This window comes from Hirundo rustica, chromosome 1 (genome assembly GCF_015227805.2).
Source record: "Hirundo rustica isolate bHirRus1 chromosome 1, bHirRus1.pri.v3, whole genome shotgun sequence".
NCBI classification, from domain to species: domain Eukaryota; kingdom Metazoa; phylum Chordata; class Aves; order Passeriformes; family Hirundinidae; genus Hirundo; species Hirundo rustica.
Genome location: NC_053450.1, coordinates 121,655,488 through 121,667,564, shown reverse-complemented (window position 1 = coordinate 121,667,564; position 12,077 = coordinate 121,655,488). Strand labels below are relative to the sequence as shown.

Genomic DNA, 12,077 nt, shown 5'->3' with positions numbered 1-12,077 from the left:
CATGACAGAATAGTATGCTATGAAATATTACAGTTAAGGTCCTTGGTCTGGCTTCCTCTTGCAATTCATGCTCCTTAAGTGGATACTTTAATCAATAAGGAGCTTCTAGACCTGATTCATAATGTGTCAAATTATTTACTGCAAGAGGAACTCAAAGCTGGGTCCTCTTCATTCCGGTGAGGCAGTGTAACCATTCAACTGTAGGCAGCACCTCTGCCTTGTTATATGTTAATGAAGACTGGAACAACTCCTGTGAAAACAGAGATCCTTGTGACCACCGTGTTCTGGAAAATCACATTAAATATATAAAACTGGGAGATAAGGGGATAACAGCTAATGCCTTCAATTGAGGTCTAGTTATTTGCTCTCTGGTGGTTGTGTATGTTTCCTAGAAAACTGACTTATAAATTGGAATTTTGAATGAAATAGAACTTCAGTTTTTAATCCTGAATATTGCAGTGGTTGGGAAGGTGCTTTGTGTGAGTTGTAGTAGCAGTGTGGCTATAAGGGGTTTTTTTGTCCCTGTTTTCCTCAGCCTAGCATGAGGTGACAATGGAAAGTTTCTTTTCCTCTTGCTGCTAACAGTTCACACGTTGATGCCTGATAGGAAAATAATGCTCTCAAGGTTACCATATTTTTCATATGTGTACATTGTGGCTTATCTCTGGCTTGAGAGTTTTGTTTGTTTATAAGCGCAGGCCAAGTCAAACCCTGCGGTTTAGCAGCAGTGTGTGTTGTGTGTACAGGCATAAGAGGAGAGATGTGTTATTTCATGGTTCCTTCCTTAGCAGTATCCTGGTCTCTTGCTGGTTGTTTGCTCAGTGGATATGAGTTATCTGTGAACTTGTTTGTTTGTTTGTTTGTTTTGTTTTGTTTTGTTTTAAAGAACTTTTTAAGAGCACGGAGTTACCTGAAGCAAACATTATATGTAGTGAAATACAGTGTTATTCTAAGCCTCTGGGATGTTATTGCTCTACAAAATCTATGGAGGCTAACAGAAATGGCTGTTTGCTACTTTGGGACTGTAAAACTTTATTTGCCTGTCAGTCTAAGCGGATGCAGTACACAGTAAACAGCCTGTGCAGTAAATCAAGGTGTCCTGCACTCATATAATGTTCAGTTAGGAGAAATATGTACTAAATATCCCCATTATAAATCACAAGACAGAATCATAGAACAGTGATTAGTCAATCTGTGGGTATTTTTCCCATTTATATTGTCCAATGGAAGTAAATATTTATTTTTCACTTCTTTATTGTAGTTGGTTATAACAAGATCTATTGACTTGGGATTTACAAGGAGCCAGAAACTTTTCATGTTTTGATACTTTCAGATGTCTAATAGAATTCTTGTAGAACAGAAAACCAAGATAAGACATTTATGTATGTATGTATGTATGTATGTATGTATGTATATATGTATTTATTTAAATTTTCTTCCACCATCTCCCATTTCCCTTCTTTTCTCAGAATATCTCCATGCATAACACAGTTGGAGGAGCAATGGCAGGACCTGGATCTCACCAGCTGACAAACACAAGGATGCCAAACCACGACACCAGCGTTGTGATTCAACAGGCCATGCCATCTCCACAGTCCAGTTCTGTCATTACACAAGCACCTTCCACAAATCGGCAGATTGGGTGAGTCCATTTCCATTTTCTCTGGTTCTCTGGATCCTGCCTGTAGAACTAGATGTTGTCCTCATGTCCTCATAGTTCTTATGGTCCAGCTGCATGCAGAACCAGATGTTGTTCTAGTGGTTTTTGAGGTGACAGAGTTTGCTCTTGACCCTGCCAGGATGAGCAGGGACCCCTGCAGCACATGTTGCAGACTGTGGGGAATGGCCAGGTTAGTCCTGATATGGCACCCTGATTCAAAAAGGACAGAATGTTGTACTTACTGGAAAGTCCTGCTTTCTGCATCCAGTTTTTTTATCTTCTTATGACCAAAGTGCATGTTTTTCTATAACTGATCTGGGAAGAAAGACAAAGTGTTTGTGAAGCTGATCCTTTAACTTCCTTCAATGGGAATTCTGGGTTTTCTATGGGATTGAGCTGTTTCCTATGTCCTCCGTTTAAATGAAGAATGCTGAAAGTCAAAAAGACCATCAAGATAAATACAGTTTGGCACAGTGTGAACAGCTCCTCAATTTGTGATGATGGATCCATATTTATACCATAAGTTGACAGTATGGATACTTATTGTATTGCTTGAATGCCAATTGAGTGCTAACGTCTGGAGAACTGTGTGAACAAAACCATCCATGTTTAGTACACCTGGTTACTTCCAGCAAGTATGAGGTCCTCATACGTTACAATAATGTGTTTTTAATTGTACAGAAACTGCCCCGATGGCTTGAGGGTACAGTTTTTCATCACACAGCTCTGAGAATTTGGGGCAGGGCTATACATGAAAATGTATGGATAAAAGGATATATTAGTGGACTAAGAAAGAAACAACAATATAGATTCATTATCTGTCATTCGTAATTTGGTCGCATCAATTAAGTGATATGTGCAAAAGCAGTCTCTGTCCTCAGTCATTATCTAAAATACTGTTTATCAACTTTCAGACTTTTCAAAGTAAAACCAAAAAGTGAAATCTTGGCATTGAAAACTGAAAATCCAGTTATTCTTGAGGTTTTTTTCAAGATTCTTGGTGTAGGCAACAGGCTCTGTATCTTCCATGGTAGCTGGAATGGCCCATGGCACCAAGTTATGGATTACCCAGCCATGCACAGAACACAGATTCCATCTGCTGCCCTAATTTTGTGCTCCTGACCAAGCTCCTCTATTTTCCTTTTTACTACTATTTCACAATTTGATTCTTAATATATAAATCTGGTAGGATGGGTCAGGTAAACCTATTTGATAGACGTGCCCTTTGTATATGTTACATCTTGGCAAAACACAGTGTTCACTGAGATTTCACATGCAATAATGTTTGCCTGCGAATCCAGAAAAGTTGTTGTCTTATTTATGTCACATTCTCTTCAAAGACAGGGGGCTGAGAGGAAGGGAGGGAGGAAGAAACAGTTTATTTTTCAGTTTTAGAAAGAAAAACATTAACTAATGCCATTATTTGTGTTAAGGATGATTAAGCTCCTGTTCAAATTGTGACTTAATAGGTCTAGTGGTAATTATGATCCTAATTAAAAGCATAAAAAAACCCCAAACAACTTTTAATACTCAGTGGTGAGGTGTTTTATGTAAGACTGTACTTGGCTTCCAAACAATTGTTTCTATATGAGAAAAAAACTGCATGTGGTTTTGCAAGACCCTGTCAGTCAGGTTTTAGGTTTGTGTTGGTTCGGGGCCATGGTGATTAGAATCTCCAAAGTTGGAGGGGTTGAGGATAAAAAGGCCTTTTCCTAGTCAGTGATGTGTCTCATTTGGGAAACTTTGTCATGACATATCTTAATTCTTCCCTGTGACTGAATCACACAAATGTTTCCTAAGTCTGAGTCTAAAGCTGCTTTATTGGGAGGCAATTGTCAGCATTTTAGTCTCTGTGTGAGTTGGTGTGTGAATGAGACTTATGGTGTGACCTCCAGCATACTCTGTTCCCCATTCTTCCCTCTTCCTAGGAGGTTTTGTTTTTTGTTCATGGTGTGTCCTAGGAGATAATTGCTGTATTTTCAACTTCCTCTACTTGCCAAAGTGTTAAGCATCTTTGTTTGTCTTCTTTTCCTTCAGTCTTTTCCCTGTGGTGTCTGTTTTACTTATTCAAAGAACATATCTTGTCATTTCCATTTATCTTCATCTTATCCTTCTAAATGTGCTAAGAATTATATCCACAAGTCATTCATGAGGAATACTGGACAATGGTTCTGGTATTAAACAACTGAAAAAAAAAAAAAAATCCAGATGAATTCAGAAAATATTTGAGTTCTTCAAAGTTTGGTTGTTTTGCTTTAGCCCTGCAAAATTGAGATTGTTTAGCTATTTAACTAGCCTGAACTCTGAGGTGCTCAAATCAGTGGGTTTTGGTGAAGTTTCCCTTTTTAAAAAATCATCTGAATCTGCCCCAAAGGGTAGATGAGTCTTTACCATGAAGAATTGTGCTGGGGAAAATGCCTTTTAATGAGCAATTAAACCAGCAGAGAGAAACTGGGTAAAACTCTCACTGAGTTCTGTAAGAGCAGGATCAAGCCCTGAAGGTTATATAGAACCATCTTGTAGCAATATTCTGATTTTTATCACAACCACAAATATTTTAGTGTCAGACTATGGCCAAGCCACCTGCAAATGTTTATGATGGCCTTGCTCCAATGAAAACAGGGAACAGCAATGAAAGTCTTCATTTAGCCCCTGTTTGTAGGCTGTGCTCTAGTAACAGAGAATGGGACCCACCTGTGCCCGCACACAGCTCGTTTCATGGTCAGGAGTGGGCGAGTTTGTAGCAGCTGACATTCCCAAGGGATGTAATTTTTTCCTACTTTCGTTTCTCCTTCTCTTTCTTCTCCCTCTAACCTTCTCCCTCCCTCCCTCCCTCCCTCCATGCCTCTATATTTTCCTATCCCCTGCTCTGGGGGCTTGCACATAAAATGAGATATTGACACAAGGCATGGGAAAACATGACAGAATGTGCATTGTTGGGCAAGCCTTACTGGCACAGTGTATATCCACACATTGTTTCAGGTATTAAGCTTCAGCTACTACTGAACAGGCACCCAGCCAGATAAATCAGATAAAAGGAAGAGCATGAAGGTTATTAACTTAAAAAATAAGACAGGGTGCAGCCCCGCTTTCCTCCCACCGTGTTCCTTTTGTTGAGAACAAACAGCAACATTACCATTACAGCAAGCTGGCAGGCTGGTATAAAGGTCCCAGATAGTATTTATGTGGTGAGGCAGTCTCTAACCTCCTTGCCATCCCTCCTCCCTACCTGCCAAGCCTTCAGCATGTGGGAGGAATGCTGGAACTAGTAACTACTTGTGCTGATGAAAAATCAGTTGAGGAACACTTAGCAGTGAAGGGTGTCTTTGGCTGATTAATAGTACATCATTTCTAGATAAGATACATTGAGGAAAAGCAGTTTGGCATATGGAGGAAGGCAAAAAAAAAATGATATAAGACATGCATTTGTCAAAGGTATAGAAAAGCCGATAAGCTGAATCAGCTCAAGATATGGGACTCTGAACTAGGCTCTACAATAGCAGTGCTTGTCTTCTTTTTAAAATAACTCAGTTTTCTCTGTGAGTGAATATACATCAGTGTAGTGAGAGAATTCTGGGCAGACAAATTGGTGACAACACTGCGTGGTGGTTGCTCTATCTGGACACCCCTTTTGCTAGGGAAGATGTATTACTGTAGGTAGCTGCAACATAACAGCATTCACAGAGAGGATAACTTGCTTTCAAGGTAGATTTTCAAGCTAGTAGTGGACATAACTAGTAATTATTCCAGCTTGAAACTGACTGGTACTGCTCTGCAGCTGATAAAGAGCATGTGAGGATGGAGGATTGTCACAGATGCAATAAGTTGTTAACACTGTAGTAGAGTGAGAGTGAATCCAGTTTCAGTGAGCTCAGGCTCCAAAGTGGACATAGAGCACCAGCCATGTGATGTAGATTATCTGTTTTAAAAGTGTTGTAGAGCATTTTAATTGAGATAAGATGGTCTTCTGGCACAGCATCAAAAGGGAAAAATTGCAACCACATTTGGAGAAATGCAACTAGGTAGGAGAAAGCAACAAAAGGGGTTTGTAAGATGCCTCTGGTGCCTTGATGTTCTGAAGAATCATGGTACCAGTGGGAGAACAGCCTTTCATTCTAACACTTATGCACTGCCTTACCCTTCCTCTCTCTTTCCTCTCATGATGCCACATGTGCCTCTCTGGTCCCTGTTTATCATCTTTTCATGGGTTTGAAGACTTTTCAAACAAAGGGACATGGGAAATGGAGTAGTCAGAAAAATTGATTACTCTATGCATGTAGTGGGACTAACACTTGGCCTTGGCCATTTGGAAAATGAAAAAAACCCAACTCTGTCTTAATTGAAGGGTCTCAGATGGCAGAAGGACAGACCATCTCTGTGGCAAGCACAGGAATTTCACCATAGCAAAAGCTATCTGAGACTGCAACTGCTCGTTGAGTTCTCAGACTATCCTGCTATCATCCTTTATAGCTTAAGAAAACAGAAAAAAACTCCTGTAATAGACAATCACAGGCAGAAACCCTTCCATAACACAGCTAGTTCTGGAAGGCACTAGGAATAGGCGGGTGACTAAGAAGGGCCTTTGTACATCCAAGAGAATGTCTCTCTTTAAGCTCTTAGTAAGCTGGTGGAGCATGTGGCATTAAAGAGGCCATGGAATTATGTGCTTCTAATAAATTCAAAGACTAGTTCCCTTTCCAGGAACTCTGTGATAAATGCCTTTGTTCCAACTCATGTATTTGAACTGAACTACTACAGTATGTTATGAGATGAAAAGAAATGTTCAGTGAGAGATGAAGTATCAAATGACCACTCAGTCTCTTGATCAAGTCCATTCCATAGCCTTGGTTGTGCAGCATGTAAGAACATCAGTGAGATCACTAGAAGGGGAGGAAAAGAGAGAGGTGGGAAGAGAGAGCATCTGACAGTGTCACTCTGTCCAAATTCTTTTTTTCTGTCTTTGTACTAAAAGTGGGTCTTTAATTCCTGTTTAATGATCCTTCTTCTTTTTCCTCTGTTTATGCTAAGACATGTTTTCTGTAGTCTCTTCTACCACACTGACCTTGGCCGAACTTGACATGGAATCCCATCAAGTCATATGCGAGGAGCAGCCACAAGTCTCTGGGAAACTCAGGTGAATTGCTCAGGAAATTATTACAAGTTAGCTGTTCCCAGAAAGAATTTGTCTCATAGCTTAGATTAATAGTGAGGGTGATGAGGGAGAAAATGAGCTGGACCCTCCAAAGCTGTTCATACCTTTTAGGAAGCTGCTGCCCAGATATTGGTCCACACATTGACCTGAAGGTTGAACCATGCTGCTCTGTCTATGATGTTTAGAAGCTCTGTCTGCTCTCCAACCTCCTCTGTTGTTGTTTGCATTGCATGTTCAGGAGTTGCTGACTCAACTTTTCCCCATACTGCTGAGTCAGGAAGAAAAAAAGCAAACAGCGCACCAGTCTCTGTGTTAGGCACAGCACAAGCAGGTGGTTTGGCTGTTCACAACACCGCTCTCCTATCCTCTGCCTTCCCGAAAGCTCTTCCTTGCTGCAAGGTCTAGGAAGGGGCTGGAAAGTACTAACATATATCAAGTTGACTTTTGGGGGACTGAAAGGAGGATCATTAGCCTGGTAATAAACTGCCTTTCAACCTGAAATGAAGAGAGTTCAGTGTGTTTCTTACCTGACTTGAAGTCATTGTTCTATTTTTCTGAAAGTTATGTACTTGTTATATATGTTGGTTAAATTGATTAATGAACGCAGTGTTTTACACTTCATACTTTTCCACTTGGCAGAAGTTTGTCCTAAGTTTGTTAGAAATGTTGCTTTCTCACAGCGAGAACACCAAAACCAAAAAGTGTACGGAATATTGTGTGACTTGCTGCCCACTAACTCTTACTAGGATTGTTGTCTGTTATGAGAATAAACCAGCCCTCTCCCTGTCCTGATGGTTGTTTGAGATAGGCAGTGAAACCATGCTCAAGCCAGTTCTCATGCAAGTGATTTCTAAGAAATGGATCATGATGTTTGTGTTCTGAAAACTTGTCCCACCCAAGAACGATAGGAAGACAAGGTCAGAATAGCGTACTGCACCCACAATTTTATCTGAACAGAAAACTGAGCTTTCATATGCATTGGTTGGCTCTCATATCAGAGAAAGTCTCTGATATAAATAGGACTTAAATATGATATACAGAACTTGGAGAATATAGCATTAATTCCTTAATTTTAGTGGTTGGTATCTCTTACATACCTCCCGTATATATATAATACACACTGTATAAATCTTCATTAAAGGTGTCATCAAAATTTATGGGCAGAGCTTCTGATTTATACGACTCTTTGAACTAAAGCATATGTAAAATCATTTTTGGATGGAAGAGGATCTCAGAATTGCAGTAGGTTTGATATGACAGATCAAGCTTCCCCTAGACCAGAAGAAGATCATTAGTGCTCTGCACAGCCGAATCACATAGCTCTGCTCTTCATCACAGGTTTGTGCTTAACATGCCCTGATGCATGATTCCAGTATGTGTTTTATCCAAGTGTCAGCCTGTTTGACAGGTAACTAAGCTGCAGTAAAACACTAACTCAAACAATGCAGACTTTGTTTGGTGTAAGGCTTTTTAAAAATTTTCTTTTCATTTAAGAGACTAATTTGTAGGTTCCAGAGAAGTAGCTGGGATGCTGCCTTACACCATGTTAGTTCAGAGAAGGGCTTAAAGGTATGCTGGGGGTGGCACAATGGCTACAATGAGTAAAAAATGAAGACCTTTATATGCAAAGAAATCTGATAAAAGATTAGTTGCCCACTAAGGAGTTGCATTTGTATCTGTTTCAATAAAGGAATTTGCGCTGATGTCCTCAACAGAGAACACCTTGATTTTACATTGTTTGTCTTGACAGTGTCTTTCTTTTTTTGAACACTTTCAAAAGAATATAAAAACATACTATAAGTTAATAAAGTGTTAACACTTCAGGTTGGTTTTTTTTTTTCTTCTTTTTTTTTTTTTTTTTTTTTAAGCTGGTACCTGGCTGCAAACCAATTACAATAGTTCAGAGGAAAGTGCCTGAGGGAAAACACGGGAATTACAGACTTTGTGTAAAGTATATGGATCCTATTTTACCACCTGTAAGAATAGGCCTCCTTATTTATTGATGAGTTGAGTTTTCAAAATCATTGGTACAGTATAGTTCCGTTTAAGGCATATATATGGTTCTGTTTATAATTATGGACAGGCTAAATATGCATTTGAAGAAGAAAAACAACTAAACAACAATCCCCTCCAAATCAACAATTTGAATTAAAGGCATGGATAAGTCTCAGATGACAACATAACCAAAATTAGTTCTTTACAAAAATGAAATTATGCTTGATTTAGAAGGAAAAAAAGTAATTTAAATGAATCTGTTATTTTGGAAACCTTCTAACAAGATTCCTCGTGGTAAACCATAAATTTAAATTCTCTTAGCTACGTTTAGTAAAAAACTGCTGAGTTGAACAAGGAACTGATGGCTAGACGGAACTTGCAGGTAGATTGAGAGTGCGGGAATAGTGTTCCTTGGAAGAAGGAACAAATTAGAGAGTGTGTTTTAGAAACATTTGCTGCTATGAGCATCTGTGTTCTGCCAACAGAGACGTTTATTCTGAGCTCACATAAATGAAGTGGAATTTTGCCAGTAAAAGAAGGGGCTGTGTTACTCCAGTCATAGGATCCAGGTCCTAATTGGTTTATGAAATGAAGGGGGCAATCTTTGAGCTATTACCAGCTTCCTCTGCTGCAAGTGAAGTAAATCGCAGCTGTTCTGATAGGGTCCATAAAACTTGGTGAGGTAATAAAATGTTTGCAGTGAACAATTCTCAAAATGAGTGAAATCCAAATCCCTAGCTTATTTGACAGTATTAAGAGAATTGAATGTACTTCCTGGGGAATTCTGAATATTATGTTACTTTTATCTAGTTCTTTAATGTAAGATTCAGGCTCACCAGTGCTGTAAATGTAAGGGCTTAAAGTAACATTCTTTACATAATATTACATAATATAAAGTAACATTCTAAACATAATATTTTAAGCCTACAGATTTAAATGCAGTATGTACATACATACATATATATATATATGTGTGTGTGTGTGTGTTTGTGTGTGTGTGTGTATGTGTATGTGATATGGGAGAAAGCTCTTTGTTGCTCATTTCCTAATGTTTCTGGCTTGTACATTTTACTTCTTTATACTTTTCTCTCTCCCCATCTCTTGCTCTGTTTTGGTGAGATTTAAAAAAAAAAAAAAAAAAAAAAAAAAAAAAAAAAAAAAAAAAAAAAGCATGGTTAGCATCAAATGATGCTATACAGAAATAGTTGTAGTGCTCCTAGTCACACGATTTCTTTAATGAAAACAATAGATGTTTTTTAAATCTTCTTCAAGCAACTTAACATTTTCTAGACCTGTTTAGAAATCAGGTATGTGAATTCTAACTTCATAACAGAGCAGTTGTTCTGAACCTTTTGTTCAGTTCGTAGGAGTTTTGACCTAAAGATCTTTGATATGAGTTCAAGTCCAAACTGCCATTTTTGGTATCATTGGCAAATATTGAGGAATTCACAGTTTTCCTCAAAAGTCATTCAGTGTTTGTCTAGAGTTCTGTTGCTCTTCTCAGCATTGCCAGAATTAAGCATTTTTATGAAGGGCTTGGACATCTTTAAACTTCTTCTGTTTCTGCTTTTTATTCTCTGCTTTGTGAAATATCTGTGATTTCCCAGGCAAAGACAGGATGATAGCACCTTTGACAGTGAAATGACCTAAATATAATACAAATGGAGAACATAGTGAGAAGTTTCTTAGACTAATGAATTGGGTTTCCAGGTCAGTTAAATGTCAGCTGGTTGGGCTTGCTGCTCACGTTGATGTGAGCATTCCCTTTCACACCTGAAGCTGGGATGTTACAATGTAACATGGAAGCTTCCCCCTTTTTATCCATCCTTGTATGACAGATGTTGCTCATCATATCTCAGACTGGCTGTTGCCTCAGGTGTCTGAAGAGTGACCAGCCAGCATTTCAACCACAAGATACTGCTTGAAGGGCCTCTGATCCTTTAAGGACTTTGGAAGGAAGCGCTGGCAACAGTGGAATATCTGGCTTCCTTTTCTGACGGGTGTTTGCTCATGCTGTATGTCCCTGGCTTGTAACATGCAGTAGGGTATTGCACAGGAAGATGTGCAAGAGATGCACAGATCTGAATGGTGGTGGTGTCCTGAAGCTTCTCTTCAGAGCTGCATGCAGAAAGCTTTCCTGACATACCCAAGGCTAAAGCTTGTGTTCTCAGCAAGTGTTTTTGAGCTGTTATTAGAAAATGTCCCTGGAGAGATGAACTGCTGACTTAATGTGCCTGAAGAATCTCTCTTTGGACACGACGGACTTCATTAATTCATTATTGCTGTGAGTTGTTGATGTAGTTTTTTGGGCAGCAGGTGTACATTAGCATAATGAAAGTGGGAAAAAGCAGCAGTAGTTTTTAAATACTCAAACAAGATAGTCTGTTAAGCTCAACAGGTTGTCATGGACAACTGATTCTGGTTGAAATACACCTACAATATTTGACAATAAATATAGTTAACTGTAGCTCATAACCAAAGGAGACCAAATTTGAACTGATCTTGTATTATTGCCTCAATTTGTCCTTGTTTTAAGTAGTTTTGTCTGAGATTATACAGCACAAGTAGTAAACCAAGACTGACAGTATGTATTCTGTAGACGACTATGAGAGCCTATCAATACCTACACCGAATGGAAGAGTTGTGTGGAAAACTTTACCTCTTTACAATTAATTTCCTTCTTAGTCTGTTTTAATTCCTTCTTTCTCTGCGGTCTATTTCAAGCCCACAGAGGAAAGAGACCTAGAGTGTTGTTGAATTTTCTCTCATCTGTAGGGAAATAAAATAGGAAGCAAAATAATATTTCTACTCTGAAGTAGCAAAGGAAGTTGAAAGTAAACAGTCAGTGAGTTCCCTTTGTGCCGTACTACATGGATGTGAAGTAAGATATAGAATCTGGGCTCCATGACAGGGAAGAAAATCCATACTTTCTTCCAAATTTTCCCCTGGCCTCTATATTGTTCTATTGTTCCAATAAGAAATCTGTGACTCAGAGGATTTATTCAAAATCCATATAAAACATAATAGGCAAACTTCATTCCAGAAGCCATCAAGTGAAACTATACTTCTTTATGGGGAAAGCTGGGGTCCCTTCCAGTCTGGTCTTTTCTGTACACAGACTGGTAGCATGGAGCTTTTTGTTGCACATTAATGCAACATCAAGGGTTGTGGGGCCTTGAGTCCTATAAAGCAAATGCTAGAAACAATACTGGACCCTAGCAGAACCCATAAATGAAGAGGGAAGCAAAGCCCCATATATAAAAGAAAACT

At 38.9% G+C, this 12,077-nt stretch overlaps 1 protein-coding gene across 1 annotated transcript in view; it reads left to right on the top strand.

The window, feature by feature from the left end:
* The window catches only part of CREB5 (cAMP responsive element binding protein 5), a 235,365-nt gene that overhangs the window by 61,774 nt on the left and 161,514 nt on the right, over positions 1-12,077 (top strand). Inside the window, exon 5 of the mRNA XM_040084092.2 lies at positions 1,470-1,642. Within this exon, the coding sequence (XP_039940026.1) occupies positions 1,470-1,642 (173 nt within the window). The remainder of the gene's footprint in view (positions 1-1,469; positions 1,643-12,077) is intronic.